Below are 23,048 nucleotides of genomic sequence, written 5' to 3' on the forward strand. Positions count from 1 at the left end.
CTGAGCTAGCCAGGTGCCCCAGTTTGTTTATTTTTAAACTTTTATTTTCTGTTTCTCTCCTGTGTCCTGGGGATATTAGCCCACTTAGCTCATGAGGTATCTGAGGTGTGGTGAAGAAAGCTACCGTCAGCTTTGATGTCTAGTTTATGCCTTTCCTCCTGGGTTTAGAGAATGAAGGTGGGAGGGAGTGGGGGAGAGCACTTACCCATGGTCAGTACAGTGTGAAACTCCTAAGGCTCAGCACTTTTCAAGGTCTGTTTCCATCTGTTAAAAACTCCTAGCCCCACTGAGTACAGAAAGCAGTGGTGGGAAGAGGGAGCCATGAACATGCAGGGACCACCCAGTGCCCTCTGTGCATATCCCCACCCATTGGCTCCACGGCACCCACTTGTTACTCTGCAGCCCTCGATGGTTTCAGGCTTGCTAACAATCTTTCTGCCCTGTAACCGCAGTTGCCTATTCAAAAGAATGTTGGGGAGAAAAATATTTACCGAAATAACTGAACCACACCCTAACTCTCATCTCTGGTGTCTGGCTCTGGTCTGCATTTTCACCCTCCATTGGGACCAGATTTCCCTATGTTGTTCCAGGGATTTCTGTGTATGTAAAAACAAATGAATTTTTTTTTTTTGTTTGTTTAGTATAGGTTCATACTTTACATGATGTCGAGCAACTTGCTGTTTTTATGTTTTATTTTTTTTTATTTTTTTTACAAATAGTTTATTGTCAAATTGGTTTCCATATAACACCCAGTGCTCATCCCCACAAGTGCCCTCCTCCATGCCCATCTCCCCCCTCCCCCCCACATCCATCAGTCCTCAGTTTGTTTCTCAGCATTCAAGAGTCTCTCATGGTTTGCCTCTCTCCCCTTCCCCCACCATTTCCCCCCTTCTTCTCCCCCATGGTCCTCAGTTAAGTTCCTCCTAATCCTCCTATACGTGCAAACATATGATATTTGTCCTTTTCTGCCTGACTTATTTTGCTAAGCTTTATGTTTTATTTTTTAACAGATTTTTAAAAAAATGTTTATTTACTTTTGAGACAGAGCAAGATAGTGCAGGGGAGGGGCAGAGAGAGAGAGGGACATAGGAACTGAAGTAGGCTCTGTGCTGACAGCAGAGCACCCATTGTAGGGCTTGAACTCACCAACCAGGAGATCATGACCTGAGCCAAAGTCAGATGCTTAACCAACTGAGTCACTTAGGTGCCCCTAGCAACTTGCTGTTTTTAAAATGGCTGGTTAGGGGGCCCTGGGTGGCTCAGTCAGTTGAGTGTTCTCTTGATTTCAGCTCAGGTCATGATCTCAGGATTGTAGGATCATGGATCCAGCTTAAGATTCTTTCTTTCTCTCTCTGCCCCTCTACCCCACTTCCATGCACTCTCTCTCCTTCTTTCTCTCTCAAAATAGAAAAATAAAAAATTAAAATGGCTGATTAACATGATTGAGGACATAAGATAGTTTGGATTCAATAAAAGATCGCTTTAATGCATGTGTGTGTATAGTTTTTATATCCCTTTTACACTGAGGTGCCTTCATATTATTATCTTATCTTAAATTTAGGTTAGTGATAGGGTAGAGTGTAGTTGTTAGTGTTCTGTGAAGCACTTGATAATATTTGGTCCTCTTTGGTTCTTTTAGATTGTTACCACTTTTTAAATACTGTATTATGATACTTGAAATAAATATCTTTATGGATAAAGTGTTTTACATTTTCAGATCATTTTCTAGGATGGATTTACAGAATGGATCAAATAGCTAAATAGGTCAAAAGGATGAACATTTTTTATTTTAATTAGATGGAGGAGTACCTCCAACGAAATAGGCCTTCAAATAATATTTCCAATACAGTGTACCAATTTGCATTCCTACTGACAGTATGAGAGTGTTTTCCCATACCATCGTGCACTTAGGTTATTCTGATGATTTGACTATAATCAGAAGAATTCTATATCTATCTTGAAAAAAATACTGTCAAAAAATATAATTAAGATATGTTCCTCATGTTATTTTTACCTACTGGGTAAATGGATATATGTTTTCTTACAGAACTGAACTTGCTCTTAAAGAAATCATGTCCTCTGGAGGTGCTGAAGATGATATCCCACAGGGAGAGAGGAAAACAGTTACAGATTTTTGTTACCTTCTGGATAAATCTAAGCAATTGTTCAATGGATTAAGGTTAGTGGACTCTTGATGCCTTAAACTTCTCTCTAGTTCTGTGTTTTTCCCTATGGCTGGTGTGTGGTAAGTTTCTGAAAGTTATGGATAGAATGTTTTAGAAATATCTGTGTTAGAGATGATCATGCTGTTTTGACATTCTTCATACTCAGATGAAAAAAACAATAGGAAGGAGGAAAACTATTGTTTCATTCATGTTGAGGAGAACTATATTGTCAAATGGTTTTGTATACATTATTCCATATCTTACCTGATTTACATCTGATTTTACACACTGGGGTGTGAAGTTAATGTATCTTTTAAGAAAATATTTACAATTATAAAGATAATCACAGGATTATCAAATGTAATATTTCATGACCACTGTATCTAATGCCATACTTTCACTTTATCCCTATATTCATTTAAGTTTTTTATAAAACTCATCACTATCTTGAGCGATCTTATTAATTTGCCAATAATGTCTTCCTCCATAAAATTAAATGTGCCTAAGAGTAGGACCCTGTTTGTCACAGTTTCTCTAGTACATAAGCCAGGGTCTGGCCCATTGCAGATGCTTCATAAACATTTGTTAAATGAAGGATTCCAAAGACCAGTGTCTTAACTTCTATACTCTGCTGCTTTCTATTTTCTGCTACAGAAGAATCTTTGAGATCAGCTTCTGGTAATAATCAGATTAATTGCAACTTTTTGAAGAATTATTTTCTGGGGCACCTGGGTGGCTCAGTCAGTTGACCATCTGACTGTTGGTTTCGGCTCAGGTCATGATCTTATGGTTTGTGAGATCAGTTCCCATGTCAGGCTCTATGCTGATAGCATGGAACCTGCTTAGGATTCTCTCTTTCTCCCTCTCTCTCTGCCCCTCCCCTTGGTCTCTCTCTCCCTCAAAATAAATAAATAAATTTTTAAAAAGAAAACATTTTTTCAATTGATTATTGCATTTCTTCCATATTTTTCTTTCCTGTTCCTTGTTCTCCCTCCTTGTTTATACTTGCAATGCTTAGAGAGAATATCCAGCTCAGTTCCTGTACAATGACCTACTCTTGATTTTCATCTGTGCTCTTTTTCATCATTTTCAGAAAATGTCTCTGAAATTCATTTTCTTACTCATTTACTGTTTATGAAATCATTTCATATCAGCATTTTTTGCTATACTGCTTTCAAAAAAGCCTTAGAGGGACACCTGGGTGGCTCATTCGGTTAAGCGTCCAACTTCGGCTCAGGTCATGATCTCATGGTTCGTGGGTTCAAGACCCAGTCGGGCTCTGTGCCGACAGCTAGCTCATGGCCTGGAGTCTGTTTCGGATTCTGTGTCTCCCTCTCTATCTGACCCTCCTCTGCTCATGCTGTCTCTCTCTCCCTCTCTCTCTCTCAGACAGAAATAAAACATTAAAAAAAATTTTTTTAAAAGCCCTAGATATATATTACGTATTTGACCCAAAGTTTACTAGCTTCTCTATATATTCTTATTTGAATATAAGAATGAGTATAGTATGTTTGCATTGATTATGTTTGAGAAGCATATTGAATTTAGTAGCATTTCCTTTCTTAAAAGGGAATTATTTTCCTAATTTGATTCTGGATCATAAATGAATCCGCAAAGCTCAAGTAATCTCTTGCTAGAGACTCTCCACCTGGCTAAAATCACTCTGTAACTACAGCAACGGTAGCAGTAACAGACACATCTCCACACAGCACTCTACAGTTTGTAAATCACTTTAAAGTAAATCTTCATCTTTAAGCCACACGATGACAGTATATAGTACCAAAAACCTGCTAACTAGAGCTGATTGCTTTATTTTATCCTCTTCTTAAATATTGTTGTGCAAATTTTAAATTTAAATTTGTTGTGCACATATATTCAATAGCTCAAATGTGTCTCATTTTTATCTTTTTTTAAAGTTTCATTTTAATGATCACACTGATTTTATTTAGTTGAATTTTTGATTTTATTTAGTTTTAAAATACTTGCAGAATAAAATTGTATCTTTGGGGTTGGTAGGAAATCCTAATACATGGGGAAGTTATATGAGATCTAATCTTTAGGCCTGTTTATTTACCATTGTAGAAATTTATTATAATATGCTTGTGTTACCTATTTCAGTTTAGTTTTTCAGCACTTGAAACTATTTTGGGTTCAAGAATTAATCCTTTTGACTTTTGTTCTCTGAAATATTCAGTACATAATTTCACCAGTTTAAAATTTCCCTTCTTCATTTGTTAACTCAATAGTTTTGTCAATATACGTGTGTAACTTGCGGATATCATAAATTACTACCCAGAAAGCACTATTTTCTTTCTTAATCTACATTATATCACACCTGGCACTGTGGCCACAGCTTGCTTGCTTGCTCTTTTTTTTTATTTTGATTTAGAGAGCACACATGCATGTGCGAGCGGGGGAGGGGCAGAGAGGAGAGAGAGAATCTCAGACAGGCTCCATGCCATCAATGCCAGCACAGAGTCCAGTGCAGAGCTTGATCCCACGAACTGTAAGATAGTGACCTGAGCTGAAATCCAGAGTCGGACACTTAACCTACTGAGACACCCAAGCTCCCCTGAAAGCAGTATTTTCTTTTTTTTTTATTTTTTTTTATTTCTAGGAGAGAGAGAGACAGCGTGAACAGGGGAGGGTCAGAGAGAGAGGGAGTCACAGACTGAAGCAGGCTCCAGGCTCTGAGCTGGCAGTCAGCACAGAGCCCGACGCGGGGCTCGAACCCACGAACCGCGAGATAATGACCTAAGCGAAAGTCGGACGCTTAACCGACTAAGCCACCCAGGCGCCCCTGAAAGCAGTATTTTCTATACTAATATGTTGATTGCCTTCCAGATGTGGAGTAGTACTTGCCTAAGTGCTATTTTAAAATTTGAAAATACTGGGGTGCCTGGGTGGTTCAGTTGGTTGAGCGTCCGACTGCAGCTCAGGTCATAATCTTGTGGTTTGCAGGTTCAAGCCCCACAACAGGCTCCCTGCTGTCAGCCTGTCAGTGCAGAGCCTACTTTGGATCCTCTGTCCCTCTTTCTCTGCCCCTCCTCTGCTTGCACTCTCCCAAATACAAATATTTAAAAAATAAAATAAACTTTGAAAATACTGATAATGATAAATTTTGGCCTAGAGGAGTGGATAAGCAAATTCATCAGGGATTTGTTTTCAGTGTTGTGTGTACGTACAGGGGCCTCTTTTTATTATTTTTAAAAATTTATTTATTTATTTACTTATTTTTGAGACAGAGAGACAGACAGCACATGAGTGGGGGAGGGGTAGAGAGAGAGGGAGACACAGAATCTGAAGCAGGTTGAGCTGTCAGCACAGCTGTCAGCTGCGTTAAAGCCCCACATCAGGCTCCCTGCTGGGCTGTCAGCACAGAGCCTGACATGGGGCTCAAACTCAGAACCCCGAGATCATGACCTGAGCCGAAGTTGGGCACTCACCCAACTGAGCCACCCAGGTGCCCCACAGGACCTTGTTTTAAAAAAAAATTTTTTTATGTTTTTTTTTAAATATTTATGTATTTTGAGAGAGAGATCAAGCATAAGGACAGGAAGGACAGAGAGAGAGAGAGAATCACAAGCATGCTCTGCATTGTCAGCACAGAGCCCAATGCAAGGCTCTATCCCATGAACTATGAGCTTATGACCTGAGCCAAAATCAGGAGTTGAATGCTTAACCAACTGAGCCACCCAGGTGCGCCCATGGCCCTCTTTATTTTAAACAGCCTTAATTATTTCTGTAATAAATATGGTGAGTAAAGTATATATATTCTCTGAATGCTTTTAGATTGCTGTTTGAGGGAGATGTCGCTAGTTGTGGTGCGGTTCTGTAGTTTACTCTTCCTTTTTCTTTTCACTTTTTAAGAACATCTGTTTTAGGCAGAGAAGGACAAATATCATATGTTTGCACGTATAGGAGGATTAGGAGGAACTTGACGGAGGAACAAGCGGGAGAAGAAGGGCGGAAATGGTGGGGGAAAGGGAGAGAGGCAAACCATGAGAGACTCTTGAATGCTGACAAAAACTGAGGACTGATGGATGTGGGGGTAGGGGGGGGATGGGCATGGAGGAGGGCACTTTGGGGATGAGCACTGAGTGTTATGTAGAAACTAATTTGGCAATAAACTATTCGTAAAATAAAAAAAAAAAGTGAAAGACGTAATAGTAAGCAATCACTCAATAGCATATTTATTGGGTTTTTTAAAAATTGTTAATATTCTGTTTACAACCTTATTATTAAATAAGAATCTTAGAATCTTAAAAAAAAATTACTTATTTAGAGTTTTCTCTCAACTTGTTTTGTGGCTTATAATGTTTTAATGGTATTATGCACTAGTATATCCAGCTACACAATACTTGCAAAATATTGTTAACCCTTTTAAGCCATGTAGAAATTAATTTCTATTTATCGATCTAATCTCTCAACATGTCGTCCAGTGGACAGATTGTAGACAATTTATGGAGAGACGTTTTCCAAGAGTTTATGCAACAGATGTTAAGATTTTTGTTCTAAATCTCTTCACCATAAAGTAGTAGAACTGATTTTCTTCAATCTTGTCCAACTCTACTTGACTATAGGATTCATACATGCTCTCTTGTCCTCACTACTTCTCTTGAAATTATCCAGGAGAAAGAATTTCTTTACCTTTCTCAAATAAAATAATTGAAACCATTGAAAAAAAAAAAAGAACATCTGTTTTACACACACAAACACAGAATGGTATAGAATTATTAGAAAGATTTGGTGAATAAATTAATGAAAGTTGACCATGATATATGATTAAATGAAAAAGCAAATTATAAAAATAATATGTTCTTCGTGATCTTGATTTATCAAAAATTCTGTATTAAATTGATGTTCTGTATACCATAGTAACTCTTAGTGGGGAATGTTTTTTTTTTACTGCCCACTTTGGCCCCTAACCAAAGACCAAATATATTTGGGGGCTGATTTTCTCAAAATGTCTAGTATGTATGGGGTTGTGTATTTTCTGTGCTTGTTAATCTAAATGAAAATGCTTTGTTCAGCATTAGACCTTGGCTGAAAAGGCTTCTATTTATCAGTTCTGTAGGTTGTATTCGAGTTCCCCATGGTGGTGCATTGTGGGCTATGTGGCGTTCTTCTCCATACTGCTCTCCCATTCCCTCTCCAACAAAGCTCTTTGAGTTATGCGAATTAAACACCTCTCTACTTTCCAAAGGATGATAAATTTTTGTGCTTTTCTTTTGAAATAGAGAGGATTTCTTTGGGAAAAAGTAAGAGAAAAAATTTTTGGTTGTTTCCCCCCCTTGTATTTGTGTTGGTCTGAATAGAAAACAGTATCATAGAGGCGCCTGGGTGGCTCAGTCAGTTAAGCGTCCGACTTTGGCTCAGGTCATGATCTCACGGTTCGTGGGTTCGAGCCCTGCTTCGGGCTCTGCTGACAGCTAGCTCAGAGCCTGGAGCTAGCTCAGAGCCTGGAGATTCTGCGTCTCCCTCTCTCTCTGACCCTCCCCTGTTCATGCGCGCTCTCTCTCTCTCTCAGAAAAAAATTTTAAAAAAGAAAAGAAAACAGGATCATAGTGCTTGTAGAGGACAAGAAATGTATTGGTGGTGGTCTGGACCAGTTTTGGGACTTGGGGAAATGGGGAAGTGGGGACCCAGCTGGAATAGCCTGGTCTTTAACATGAGGCCCTTCATTCTCGACATTCCTCTCACTGTTAGTGTTTATTTTTTGGCTAGCTTTCCTTCATGCTTTCTCAGTTTTTCTTGAGTTCACAAACTAATTATTAAATTTACAATGCAGTGTAACATACTTGCAGAAAAGTACACATATTATAAATGTATTTTTTACGAATGGAGCACATCCATGTGACTTGTACTTAGACAAAGAAATAGAACATACAGGACGCCTGGGTGGCTCAAATGTTTGAGTGTCCAGCTCTGGATTTTGGCTCAGGTCATGATCTCAAGGTCGTGGGATCAAGCCCTGTGTGGGGCTCTGCAATGACAATGCAAAGCCTGCTTGAGATTCTCTGTCTCTCTCTCTCTGTCTCTCTCTACCCATCCCACCCTCTCTCTGCCCCTCCCCTACTTGCTCACACTCTATTTCTCTCTCAACATAAATAAGTAAACATTTAAAAAAAATAGAACATCTAGCACCTCAGCAACCCCCTGTGTTCCCTCTCACTTGGACTTTTTAACTCCTTATGAGCAGAGCAAAAAAAAAGTGCATTTCAGTGCATGAAGGACTTCAGATTTTCTATGTAATGTCTTACTTAGATATAATAAATTCCCTTTTTGCTCTTGAAGGGGTGTCTTCCCACCTTATATTAAGTCATTTATCTAAGTTCTCAGAGCCTTTTAATTTTCTTAGGCATGAATATTTTTTAATGTTTAATTTCTTTTTGAGAGAAAGCATGAGTGGGGGAGGGGCAGAGAGAGAGAGAGGAGGGCAGATGATCTGAAGCAGGCTCTGCTTTGACAGCAGCAAGCCCTATAGGAGACTCAAACTCACAAACCACGAGATCATGACCTGAGCCGAAGTCAGATGCTTAGCTGACTGAGCCACCCAGGTGCCCCTAGACGTGAATATCTCAACGAAATGTTTTTCTTGACTGAAAATGTCTCCTTATGTTATGTGCATAACAAATAAGCTCTTTCCACTGACTGTGTAAGAAAACATAGTCTAAGAGAGTGAGAAATAGTGAGAAATAAAATGAATGGTGTTTTTCTTTTAATAGCTCTTGCATGTAGTTACAGTAGTAATGAAGTGGGAATAATGTTAGAAATATCTTTGAATCCTGTCGGAAAATGATCAAAGGCCCCAGTGCTTGCTGGGTTCCAGTTACCATGGAGACTAAGTCTGCCAGAGCAGAGTGGAATACTTGCTGGGATTATATAAGGCAGCATCTTGAGACATGCATTTGAGACACGCAGCTGTGCCTACCAGTGATATCCATGACTTTTGGTGCCTTGAGACAGCAGAGGCCTCCAAATCACTGATTATTTGACTCTGGAAGAGCAAACACACGTAGCCAAAATAAGCACTGGAGGCCATAAATAATACACATTGACCGAGAAGTGTGCCAGTGTGAAGTATAATGGTCTTAAATAAAAATAACTGTAGAAATTGTTTTGAATAAATAGGCTTCTAATATTTCAAATTAAAGAAGAAATTCGCCACAATACTTCCTTGAAAAGCCTATTTTTGGGATGCCCTGGTTCCTAAATAGGAAAGGGTAACTGAGAGATGAACGGTCTCTTCCCTTGTCCTTTTCCTCCCCTCCCCACCCCTTCCTTCCTCTTTCTTCCCTCTTTTTCTGCCCCTCCCTCTTCCTTCTCTTCTTTCCTAAAAGAAATCATACTTTCCTAGAGGCAAGCTCTGCACACTGGTAATAGTAGAGTATATGTGGGGCACCAGGGTGCTCAGCCAGTTAAGCGACTGATTTCGGCTCAGGCCATGGTCTCACAGTTTGTAAGTTCGAGCCCTGTGTCGGGCTCTGTGCTGACAGCTTGGAGCCTGGAGCTGCTTCCGATTCTGTATCCTCCCCACTCTTTCTCCCCCCCTCCCCCACTCATGCTCTCTCTCTGGCTATCAAAAATACAAAAAAATTTTTTTTTAAATTAAAAAAAATAGAGTATATGTTATTTTAGAGATGATGCTTAAAATAGCTGTACAATCTTGTAATAAATACTTTCGTTTTCTGTGGCTTACCACTCAAAAGAATTGCACATGCATTTGAGGTAGATTGCCACCAGAGTGCAGTGGATATCTGGATCACATAATCTAGAGAAGCGTGGACTAATAAAAATTTAATATGAACCACAAATGTGATTTTAAATTTTCTAGTAGCCAGATCTTTAAAAATGTGAAAAAGTGAAATTAATGTTAATAATTTGTCTGATCTAATATACCTAAAATACTTTATTTCAGCATGTCATCAATACAGAAAAATTATTGAGATCTTTTATATTCTTTTTTTCATACTTCATCTTTGAGGTACACTGAATATTTCATTAACTTTTTAAAAAAATTAAAAAAAATTTTTTTTTTCTGAGAATGGGAGAGAGGCAAGGTGAGCAGGGGAGGGTCAGAGGGAGAGGGAGATACAGAATCTGAAGCAGGCTCCAGGCTCTGAGCTAGCTGTCAGCACAGAGCCCAACGTGAGGCTTGAACCCATGAACATGAGATCATGACCTGAGCCGAAGTTGGACACTTAACCGACTGAGCCACCCATGCGCCCCTTATTAACTTTGTTTAATGTTTACTTTTGAGAAAGGGAGAGACTGAGAGAGAGAACATAAGTTGGGGAGGGGCAGAGGAACAGAGGACCCAAAGCAGGCTCCATGCTGACAGCAGATAGCCTCATGCAAGGCCTAAAGAGTTCATGATCTGAGCCGAAGTCGTACGCTCAACCGACTGAGCCATCCAGATACCCCCTGAATATTTTATACTTACATACATTTGAGTTCAGATGAGCCACTTTTCAGGTACACGGTACCCACATATGGCTATTGGCTTAGGCAGAATTCCTCCCACTTTTAGCTTCTGTTCACAAAATGATCCACTGTGCTTTCTGGTGAATATATACTGGCTGTTTGGGGGCCCTCTTCTTCACAGGTCCATCAGATGGCCCTGTTTGTTTCTTCTGTCTCTTCCAGTACAGATTCCAGTAGCCTGCAGGTCTTGGCTGTTGGTGATTTGTCCCCACCCACCTGTATTTGGGGATTTGAAGGATACTTTATTATTTACTATATTAGTTTGCTAGGACTGTCATAACAACATAGCACAGATTGGGTTGCTTAAACAACAGAAATTTATTATCTCACAGTTCTGGAGGCTAGAAGTCCAAGATCAAGGTGCTAGCAAGGTCAGCTCTTTCTCAGGCCTCTCCTTGGCTTGGAGATGGCTGTTTTCTCACGGTGTCCTTAAATAGAGTCATCCCTCTGTACCTGTGCATCCCTGGTGTCTTTGCATGTGTCCTTTTCTCTTCCTTACAGGAGGACCCAAAGGCCTCCTTATAGGCCCACCCAAAGGCCTTGTTTCAATTTAATTACTATACTTCTTTAAAGGCCCCAAATGCACATTCTGAGGTACCGGGGTTAGGACGTCAACATATGAATTTGGGGGTGACACAGCCCATAACACTTAATTTTGCTGAAAATGTTGTCTGTGGGTTTTTGGTTTTGTTATCTAGTATTTCTGTCTGTTTTGGGAATGAACCTGAGTAGTTGAAACTATGCTGCTATCTTTTCCCCAGAATCTAGAAAATCAGCTATTTAAATGCTATACCAAAAGTTACTAAAGTAGATGGGTATATTTCTAATTCATTCTTTTTGGCTATCAAAGTTCAGTATAACCTGATCTAAAAAGTTACAGTTCTCTAAGATCTTAATTGTCACACCTGGCTAGGAACAAAAATACACATCTTCACCTTTTTAATTGCTAGTGAGTTAGACCAGATATTGGTAAGGGGGAAGGTATTTGTGTTAACTTGTTTTGTTTTGTTTTTGTTATTGTTTGTGTGTGTGTGTTTACTTTTTCAGATCTTACAGGAGTACTGTAAAGAGAAAAAGGAGAGATATTTTAAGAACAATAGATTTCACTAAATCCTCAAAATAACCTTATTAGTTCTGTTTACTTGGTTCATAAATGAGAAAAACAAAACTTTGGCAGATAAAGCAGTAGCTTATGTTAATACGATGGGTTCTAATTTGGGAAGTGCTACTTCAGAGAAGTTTTTCCTCAGTGTAAGAATAAGAATTCCAAAACTTACGGGTGAGCTCCGATCGCCTCTTCTCTGGAGGTGACACAAGGGAACACTCTGACTATAGGAATGACGCAGTTCCTGGCTTCTTGCACTCATCTCCTTGGTTCTCTGAGAAATCCACATCTATAAAACTCCTTTGGGTATCATCATACCTACAAGATAGTCACGGACCTTTGAGGGACAAGGTAACAACACCTTAGAGGACTTTAAAACTTGATAGCCTTTTTTTTCTATGAGCAAGGGGCCATTGGAAAATAAATGTATTTCAAAGTGTAAGATTTTTTTATACTTCCCCTGGAGCTGGTTCACAGGAGGAGAAGACGCCATTCCATAGCTTTATTTGGCTTGGCATTTCTAAATTCAAACTAAGGGAGATTATTCAAAGTTATTCAAATTATAAACCATCCTTAGGAATGGAACAATGCACTAAGTGTCTTTTGTGCACCCACACCATTCTAGGTACAGGGCTAGTGATGAGAGCAGGATGCAGAGATAAAGGGAATGCCCACCTTCTACCTAATCAAGCACTCTTGTGCATTTTTTCTCAATCTCTCATTCAAGAAATGCTTTGCTCCCTCTTCAGTAAACAAAAGGGTTGGGGTGCCTGGGCGTTTCAACTAAGCAGTGGTTAGTGAGATTGAGCCCCATGTCAAGTTCTGTGCTGACAGTGCAGAGCCTGCTTGAATTCTCTCCCTCTCTCTCTTTCTCTCTTTCCCTTTCTCTGCCCCTCTCCCATATGTGCTCATGTGTGCGTGCTCTTTCTCACTCTCAAAAATAAATATTTTAAAAAGTTGATACAGTGGTATCACTAAGATACCCTCCCCAAAGAAAACACTCAGCCTTAACAGCCTAGACCTGTTGATACCCTCAACACCTTCAAATTTACAGATCAATTTCTAAACCTGAATTTAGAAACTGGGTACGCCAGTTGGTCTAAAACAATGGCAGTGTTAAAACAAGGAATTCTTCAGTTGGCTTTGTAAGTCCTGAACACGGTTTTGTCTGGTATACAAATGAGCACAGAGGCATGGATTAGAACAAAGGTGTCACTGTATGTAATACAGTCTTCTCTGTGTAAACAAGAATGTTTACACAGTGATGGGACACTGTGCTCCTTGACTGAAAACCTTATTCAGAGGAATTGAGTTATGCCTTTGACTACAGCTTTGGTCATAGCTTTGTTGGAGGTCAATTGTATCTCATGACCTGGAGAGCAGAATGAGCTCACAGAGAACAAATTAATGTAGAATCAAAATCTAACTTGTTTTCCCTTATGGTACAAGAAGAGAACATTAGATTAGGGGTTAGAAGGTTTGAATTTGAATCCTAGTTCAACAGTTTACTGGTCATGAGTTCCCAGGCAACTTACTTAAGGTCATTGATCGTGTGTGTGTGTGTGTGTGTGTGTGTGTGTGTGTGCGTGTGTGTGTGTTTACATACACACATATATGCCCTGAAGAAGCCAAGCATTTAACGACGGGACTAAGGAAAGAGAGGCTGGTAGAAGAGAACAGACGGAAGAGAGAATTATAAGATGGTGGACTTGGTGCACAGCAGCACCCCACAGGGAGCACTGACATGAAGAGGGTGGAACAGTGGCTGTTGGGCTGGGATGTCAGGCGTGGGGTGCATGTCAGCCACCGTAGCTAATTCCGTTTAGTTAGGACAGTAGATTTATAGAAACCCAGAAGAGATGTCCTAAGTTTTGACATCTCAATGTTCTATTGGAAACATCTCCCGGGGTTCCTGGGTGGCTAAGTTGGTTAAGCGTCCAACTTCAGCTCAGGTCATGATCTCACAGTTCGTGGGTTCGAGCCCTGTGTCAGGCTCTGTGCTGACATCTTGGAGCCTGGAGCCTGCTTTGGATTCTATGTCTCCCTCTCTCTCTCTGCTCCTCCCCCGTTCATGTTCTGTCTCTGTCTCTCAAAAATAAATAAAAACTTAAAAAGTTAAAAAAAAAAAGGAGACATCTTGGAGATTAGAACCATGTTTAATCATTTGCACTATGTTTTTTGCTACAATAGTCTCCTAACTTTTGTTGATAGAGTTGAGGATTTAAAAAAAGGAGCGAGGAAAGTGTCGTGCTTTCAATTTCTACCAACGGTTTGGAGGAAGAAGAATATGAGCAGCCAATTTATAACATAGGTGCCTTTGCAAAAAGTGAACTATCAGGTCATTTCGCTTACAGGATAATTCACAGAGCCCCATTTAATTTAATTCTATGGACCATTAATTTCCCATCTCTAATGTCAGTATTAATAACCAAATGATATATTCAGAGTTTAAAACTGTAGTCAAGCTCTGAATGGTAGAGGAATTTGTCTAAAACTCTTTATAAAATACCTTAGTTAGTTTTAGACTCTAATCAAATTATAGTGGTTTGTATATTAGCTTCTGTGATATGTCTCATTAGAGAAGGGGTGATCATAGGACTTAGCCTTTAGGAAGTTAAACAAAAATTTAACTCTGTGTTGAAAAAGAAATTCCTGTCTCTATAGCTGGAATATTTTTTTTTTTTTTTTTTACTAGGCAAAGAACTTTATTAATCTTGTTTCAAACTTTATTCCCAGGCTTCTTCAGCTTAATTAGCTGCAAAGAATGAATTGTGTGTAAGCAAAAACTGAAAAGAGCTGCAGTGTCCAAGGGGCTTGGGCTTAAAAATATTAGAGATCTAGATTTTATCAGATCCATGAACAAAATTTTTAAAAAGCAGTCATAATATAAAATAGCAGCTCCCAGTAACTTCTTCAAGTTTTATCTTCTTCAGAAACTGACTCAATTCAGTTTGCTTCATTCTTAGAAGCTTCATCAAAATTCTCCACAAGATCTGGAACTTCATCATCATCATCCTCTCAGGTAGCAAGTGGTGCCTTTCCATCCACAGATTGTTTGGGCAGAGCTTCAGCCAGCCTTCTTAAACTAGTCAGACTGTCTGCACCAAGCTGGTTTAAGATACTGGGTAGCATTTCTGTCAGCTGCTTTAAGATACTGGGTAGCATTTCTGTCAGCTGCTTTGTCTCACCGTGGCCTGTAATGGTGAAAGTGTTCGCCGCCAGGGATGCCTGAACTTTCGGGTTGTTAAAGTGGATCACTGTTCCTTGGTTTGTGAACATATTCACTTCCTCAATACCAGAAATATTGTTTACCCCTAACTTCTTTAAGGAGAACTGAAGTTTTTTATCATCTGCTGTAGCTATTCTATGAACCACCTTCTTCTTTCGGCGAGCAGTTCCTTTCCCACCAATGCGCACTTGTGCTTGCAGTTTGGCGAGTTTCTCCTGGTTCTTGATAGTCTCTTTCATCTTGTTGGAGCGGAAATGGGACCGCACGGGGGACTAGCGTTGGCGCTCAGGAGGTCTCGGGTGGACCAGCTGAAATTAGGCGCACACACGCGGGGACGCAAGATGGCAGCTCTATAGCTGGAATATTTTTTATTACTATATTTTTATTTTTTATGTTTGTTTATTCACTTTTTTAAAAATTTAATTTTATTTATTTTTTTTAAGTTTTTTATTTATTTCTGAGAGAGAGAGGGAGATAGCATGAGCAAGGGAGGGTCAGAGAGAGAGGGAGACACAAAATCTGAAACAGTCTCCAGGCTCTGAGGTGGCTGTCAGCACAGAGCCTGATGCGGGGCTCAAACCCACAAACTGTGAGATCATGACCTGAGCTGCAGTCGGACACTTAACTGACTGAGCCACCCAGGCGTCCCTCACAAAAAATTTAATGTTTATTCTTGAGAAAGAGAGAGAGCATGGGGGAGGGGCGGAGAGAAAAGGAGACACAGAATCCAAAGCAGGCTCCAGGATCCGAGCTGTCAGCACAGAGCTCAATGTGGGGCTCAAATCCATGAACCATGAGATCATGTTCTGAGTCAAAGTTGGAAGCCCAACTGACTGAGCTACCAGGTGCCTCCCCTTTTTTTTGAAAAAAAGTTTTTTTAATATTTACTTTTGAGGAGAGAGAGAACAAGCAGGAGAGGGGCAGGGAGAGAGAGAGAGAGAGAGAGAGAGGATCCAAAGCAGGCTCTGTGCTGACAGCAGAGAGCCTGATATGGGCTCAGATTCACACGTAGTATAATGACCTGAGCTAAAGTTGGACACTTAACCAAGTCACTCAGGCGCCTCTAATTTTTTTTTTTTTAAGTTTATTGGGGCACCTGGATGGCTCAGTCGGTTAAGCGTCAGTCTTCGGCTCCGGGCATGATCTCACAGTTCGTGAGTTCAAGCCCCACGTCGGGCTCTGTGCTGACAGCTAGCTCAGAGCCTGGAGCCTGCTTTGGATTCTGTGTCTCCCTCTCTCTCTGACCCTCCCCTGTTGTCTCTCTCAGAAATAAATAAAACATTAAAAAAAAACAAAAAAAAAACAAAAAGAGTTTACACAGTACCCGTAAAGAAGCACCCACGAGTTGTCAGTTCCTGTGGAGGTGATGGTGATGTTGTGTCTTAATGCTGTTGGGTAATAATACAGTCTTCTAGCAGCAGCTACATGATAAGAGTCTTAAGGATTCTGCAAGCAACTTCAATTTTAAACTATCTGATAGCTATTTCTCACTGGAGGTACATGGAGACATTAAAAAAAGAGGAAAACTTGCAATAAATGTGGAAACTGGTGTCTGTAGTTAACCTATTTCTGTAATCCAAAATGACTTTCTCCTTATCATAAAGATAATGGAAATGGATTTTAAAATGCAGTTAGTAGCTCATTCTTGTTACGTATACCTGAAAATTTCATGTAGGAAAACCTTTTGCTTTTCTATTCATTGTCTTAACATCTGATAGATAAATGCATATTTCCTTTCACTTATTAACTCCACTTACAGAATTTACCTTTTCTTCATTATCACATAACTAGTCAAAATTATTAGTGTGAAGATGTTTATTGCAGCATTTTATAACGGGAAAACTGGAGACAATATAAATGTCTGTTAGGAAGGGATTGGTTAAATAATTTGGTTATTGTATGCAGTAAATGTTGATATAATTGTATATGTATTTTAAAACCCTGATATATTATTAAATTTAAAAGACATATGAAAATAAATAAATAACAAAATAAAAAGCATGTTATAGAACATTATATGTAGCTTGATCCCATTTATGTAAAATAATAGAAATACTCACACATTTACTTAAATGTACATAGGAAATGCATCCTTAACGGTGGTTATTTCTGGGGGCTAGAATTGAGGAGAAAAGCAATAGGGTATTTTTTTACTTCTTGTTCTGTACATTGTATATAGCATTTTTGTTTTTCGAGAGACTTCTATTTACTTTCAGAATTGAAAAAGAAAGAAAAAAATCTTAAGATTTCTGTGGTAGATTGCTTATAAAAATCATTCCCTTCCTTGTATCCATGCCCATGAGTCATCCCCTCCCACACTGACTATGGGCTTGGCCATGACGATTGCTTTAGCCAATGGGGTGGTGCAAACATGATGCAAAGAATCGAAAAGAACGGTGCACATTAGAGCGGCCCTCTCTTTTGCTGCTTTTGGGATCCTTGCAACCAACCTCATGGAGACTGAGCTAGCATGTTGGATGAGAAAAACATGACCCAGCACCCTAGCTGCCAGCCAGGCAATGGCAAGATGTCTGAGGGACACCATCCACCACTAGCTGTCCATAGTTGCATGAGTGAGGTCTGGCTAAGACTTGTGCTACAGTTTTATTAGCTGATAATTGCCTCTGTTCCTCTACATATTATCTTGGTTCTCTCTCTCTCTCTCTCTCTTTGGTGATCTCTTCTTCCTCTTGCTTATCCAGATCTCTCTCTTTAAGCAGCTTTCCTTGGCTCCTCAAGCTCTCCCATATATTTCTTTTCTACAGTCTTCTATTACTTTTATTCAGTACCATCTAATTTAATACTTAGGTGCTATTTTTTTATCTTTTTCTGTATGTGTGTTATTTCTATTTAAATAATAAACTCTTTGATTGTAGAAATCATATTTCACATCACATTCTCTGGCCTTCACAGTACTTAGCACTTGATAGAATTATATGTAGTAACTACACCTTACCTAATTGCAGGGTAAGTGTCACCAACAGCAAGACACCCACCTGGGGCAGGAGAACTGTCCTACAGGGGCACCTGGGTGGCTCTGCTGGTTAAGCATCCAACTCTTGGTTTCAGCTCAGGTCAGGATCTCACGGTTTGTGGGTTTGAGCCCCTTGTCAGGCTCTGCGCTGACAGCACAGAGCTTGCTTGCAATTCTCTCTCCCCCCACCTCTCCCTTCTCTGCTGCTCTTTCACTCTCTCTCTCTCTCTCTCTCTCTCTCTCAAAAGAAATAAATAAAAAAACAAAAAAAGAGAAATGCTCTACAAACATAAGTTATATCTGTTTCAGCTCTGTATTATTTCAGCTGTCTTATTTCCATGAAGCAATGTATCCTTTGTTAAGTAAATTAAAAAATATATATAGCAGCTTTGTGTGTGAGGGTGTGGGGAGAGAGTATCTTCTTTTTTTTTTTTTTTTAATTTTTTTTTTTTTTAAGGTTTTTATTTATTTCTCGGAGAGAGAGAGAGAGACAGCGTGAGCAGGGGAGGGTCAGAGAGAGAGGAAGTCAGCACAGAGCCCGACGCGGGGCCCGAACCCACGAACCGCGAGATCATGACCTAAGCGAAAGTCGGACGCTTAACCGACTAAGCCACCCAGGCGCCCCGGGAGAGAGTATCTTCTAATTTCAAATATGTATATGTGCTATACACCGGTGCTAATTATGTTTATTTTAAACATGAAAAGATGTTAATAATATTTTAAGTGAAAAAAGTTTACATTACAAAACAAGGTAAATACTGTGCCTGTATACACAAATACTGTGTATATATGAACTCTGGAAGCATATACCTCTCCCTCTCCCTCCCCATTCCCAAACAACAGAACAACAAAATACTACCTCAAATTTCTATGTATTAGTATAATTTACCAAGAACATTCAGCTCACTTAGTTATGTGAGATAAATAAAGAGTTTCTGGGGGCGCCTGGGTGGCTCAGTGGGTTAAGTGTCCGACTTTGGCTCCGGTCATGATCTCACAGCTCTGTGCTGACAGCCTGGAGCCTGCTTTGGATTCTGTGTCTCCCTCTCTTTCTGACCCTCCCCTGCTCATGCTGCCTTTCTCTTTCTCCCTTTCTGTCTTGGAAATAAATAAAACATTAAAAGAAAAGTTTCTGGGGCACCTGGGTGGCTCAATCAGTTGAGTGTTTCGTTCTTGATTAAAGCCCAGGATGAGCTCACAGTTTGTGAGACTGAGCCTTGTGTTGGGCTCTGTGCTCACAGCAGGGAGCCTGCTTGGGATTCTCTCTCTCTCTCTGCCCCTCCCTTGCTCACTTGCTTGCTCTCTCTTAAAAAAATAATAAATATTTTTAAAAAAGGATTTCTTTTATACTTGGAAGTTGAACTTAGGTTAAATGAGAGAATTTATATTTAATCTCTCCTTTTACTATGGAACATTTAAGTGTTTCTCTGTTTTAAGTACTTTATAAACATTTGGGTCATAGGGATCATTCTGAAATATAGCCTGCACTTCTTCTCTTAATAAACTAGTGCTAGTGGTGATCAGAGGGATATTGATTTAAACAAAGTTATATTATCCCAGACAGGTAAAAGGAGTGGAGAGCCCCCAAACATTTTATCTGGCAACCCCAGGTAGAAGGGATCAGCCCTAAATTTATTATCTGTGAAGCTTGGGATGGTACATTGGGATTCATTGTATTATTCTCTATTTTTGTGTATATCTGAAACTTTCCACCATAAAAAGAATTAAAGACATAACTTAAAAAATAGAGATACCTTTCACAAATCAATATGAGACATTGTAGTGATATGAACTAAGAAATATTAGAACTTTGTGCAAAGCATTGCAAAATTTAGTGGCTATTTCCAACATAAATGGAAAGAGATACTACTGACACTAAAAATTACTTTAATTGTGCTAATGTTTTTAAAATGCTTATTTATTTATTTATTTTGAAAGAGAGTGCCAGTGTGAGTGAGGGAGGCGCAGAGTGAGAGGGAAAGAGAGAGAGAATCCCAAGCAGGCTCTGCATGTGAAATCATGACCTGAGTGGAAATCAAGAGTCGTAATTAACCAGCTGAGCCACCCAGGTGCCTGAAAATTATTTTTAAGATGTCAGTTCTCCAAATAGATGTCTAGATTCATTGAGGTCTCATTAGAACCTGTTAGGATTTCTTTTTTTGGTAGAACTTTGATAAGGTAATGTTAAAGGTCATAGGCAAGTAAAAGGAATGAAGAACAGCCATGGTGTTCCTTTAAAAGAAGAAAGATGAAACACTTTTTATAAAGCTGTAATAATTAACAGAATGTTAGTGAGGAAATAGAAAAACCAATAGAATAGAGCTGAGTCCCAAGAATAAAGGAAAATTGATGACTGCAATTCTAGTTGTCATATTGGCCAAGTCAAATGATTTATTTTTTAAAATTTTTTAATTAAAAAAATTTCTAAATATTAATCAGTTTTGAGAGACAGAGTGTGAGTGGGTGAAGGGCAGAGAGAGAGGGGGACATAAAATTTGAAGCAGGCTCCAGGCTCTGAGCTGTCAGCATAGAACCTGACGCGGGGCTCGAACCCACACACTGTAAGATCATGACCTGAGTCGAAGTTGGAGGCTTAATCCACTGAGCCACCCAGGTGCTCCTCATAACTTTACTCTTGGGCTCTAGTGAAAAGGTTTGGCCCTGAGGATGAGACTCAGTTATAAGTGGCATTAATAGCTGGCGTTTCTCAATTGTATCTTTTATATATATGCATTAGAAAGTATTGTATCTTACAATTCTGAAAGTTCTGGAACTCATGAGTTATCTCTTTTCCTCTTCATCCCTGCTTGCAGCTAGTTCTTTTCTGAATTCATCTTTCTTGTGTTTTGTTAAGTGCAGCTAATAGCATCCAGGGCTAGTAAGAGACTTTTTCCGGTTTCTTTGTATAAATCCGTAAGTTTGTTAGTCACCTTATCTCCTTTCCAAGTGATTGCAGGCAGATGCTGTTTTGCCACTGTATTATATGTGTCATCATTTTTCCAGCCTTCAGTAACAGTTTGGTGCCGCTAAATTCCAATGCCAGCGTTACATATGTTATGTATTTGTTATGGCAATAGCCCATTCCTGGTATCCATTTCTGTACTGGCTTTTCCTCAATATGGCTGCAATAACAACTTCAACATTTTAGTGCGTTAGTACAGTAGAGACTTATTCTAGCTCCCATGTTAGCTATAAGTTGTCTGCAGTTCCGAGGCTCCATTTAAGTGTGTCTTACTCTGTGTTCCAGGCTGAGGAGCAACCTTGTCTTGGTCTTAGGTTGGAGGGAAGTGAAAATGCTGAACTATGTAGTATCTCTTATGTCATTTTTTCAGACATGGTGTGGGTAATTTGCCATTATATTTCATTAGCCAAAGCAAGTGTTAAGGCCAGGCCCATGTTCCTTATGACAGGGAAGAGCTTGTCTCTAAGGGGTATATAGGGAGTCACCAGCTCCAAGAACAGGGATGTATAGTGCCACCTGTAGGGAGAGGCTAGAATAATTGAGAACAACCATCCCACCTGCATATCCGCTTCTAGATAGTAGCGTGCTTTTCAGAGTGCTGAGTTCTTCCATGAAGATAATAAGCATTTGGAAGTTATCAGTACATAAGTGACTGTGAATAAGAGCAGCCAGGGAGAGGGAAGAGAGTGGTAGAAATCTTATGGGACTAAGGGAAACCTTAGTCTACAAAGGAGACTAAGAATGAACAAAAGTAGGAGAGAAGAATAGGAAAGAATATGCCCTGGACTCTTGTTAATAGAACCACTTCTGCTCCCAAAACTGTTAATTGTTTCTAAAAGACTGGGGTAGCTCAGTAGGTTGAGTGTCCAACTTCAGCTCAGGTCATGATCTCATGGTTCGTGGGTTCGAGCTCCACGTCGGGCTCGTGCTGATAGCTCAGAGCTCAGAGACTGAAGCCTGCTTCGGATTCTGTGTCTCCCTCTCTCTGCCCCTCCCCTGCTTGTGCTCTGTCTCTGTCTCTGTCTCAAAAATAAATAAATAAACTTAATAAATAAATAAAAGAAAGCCTGAATGCAAATGCTTCAAATCTATCCAGTTTGTACCATCACAAGACCTAATTTCCAAATAGTGTAAGGAGAATGAATTAACGTATGTTTGTTTGTAATTACAGAGATTTGCCCCAATATGGGCAGAAGCAGTGGCAGTCCTATTTTGGAAGAACTTTCGATGTTTACACCAAACTCTGGAAGTTCCAGCAGCAGCATCGGTAAAGGAATTTTATAGTTACAGGAGAGTGAAGGTCCATTTTATATTAGTCCCACTTTTGACCTTTTTATCTCTTGGTGCATTTTAATATATTTTCTCTTCATGACACAAATGAAAATAAATTGATTTTTTCCTTTTTACTTAGGGTTTTAAAATGTAATGTTCTCATCTGATTTTTAAAGACAGTATCATATCTGAAATGGTTCAGATTAACTCTGACGTAGGTAGGCTGATTCATGGTTTCGTTCTACCGTAGATGTTGTTTATTGGTCAAAGCTATTTGGGGGGTGTTGCTTTTAATTTTCATGAGCTTAGCTCATGAAATTTCATGAAATTTCATGAAATTTCTTTTCATATTTCAGCTTACTTTAAGTAGACATTTAATACTGCTTTTTAAAGTTAATTGAATGATGATGTTGAAATCTCATGAAGAATTCATGTATTTGAATTCATGAATTTGGAATTTCATGCTGAATTGGGTGGTTTTTTATCCTATTAAATTTATAGATTTGGTTATTTTTGGAATTTATAGTCTCTTATTTCTATTTTCTTATCTCCTATGTAAAACAGACAAGTCTTGGATAATCGGTATGGCTTGAAGCGGTGGCAAATAGGGGAAATTGCTTCTAAGATTGGGCAGCTATACTACCATTATTAGTAAGTGAATTGCATATGGAAAAATTAAAGCATTATCCTGGTTTAAACACAGCATGCAGAAGTATACTTACTTGGTAGGAGAGAAAACTATGGAGTTACAAATGAAACCCCGTATCATAGTAATCAAAACAGTATTATGAAGTAAATGATCTTCCATAATCTGAGTACATTATGTGCTTCAAAGGCTTACCTTCCAAACAGTT

At 39.3% G+C, this 23,048-nt stretch overlaps 1 protein-coding gene and 1 pseudogene across 1 annotated transcript in view; one reads left to right on the forward strand and one right to left on the reverse strand.

The window, feature by feature from the left end:
• The window catches only part of SCAI (suppressor of cancer cell invasion), a 141,990-nt gene that overhangs the window by 74,747 nt on the left and 44,195 nt on the right, over nt 1-23,048 (forward strand). The window contains exons 3-5 of the mRNA XM_039238985.1: nt 2,048-2,179; nt 22,094-22,189; nt 22,759-22,845. Of these exons, the coding sequence (XP_039094916.1) occupies nt 2,048-2,179; nt 22,094-22,189; nt 22,759-22,845 (315 nt within the window). The remainder of the gene's footprint in view (nt 1-2,047; nt 2,180-22,093; nt 22,190-22,758; nt 22,846-23,048) is intronic.
• Nucleotides 14,459-15,328, reverse strand: LOC120236275 (annotated as a pseudogene).

Source organism: Hyaena hyaena, unplaced genomic scaffold (assembly GCF_003009895.1).
Source record: "Hyaena hyaena isolate Hyena2069 unplaced genomic scaffold, ASM300989v1 scaffold_151, whole genome shotgun sequence".
Classification (NCBI taxonomy): Eukaryota; Metazoa; Chordata; class Mammalia; order Carnivora; family Hyaenidae; genus Hyaena; species Hyaena hyaena.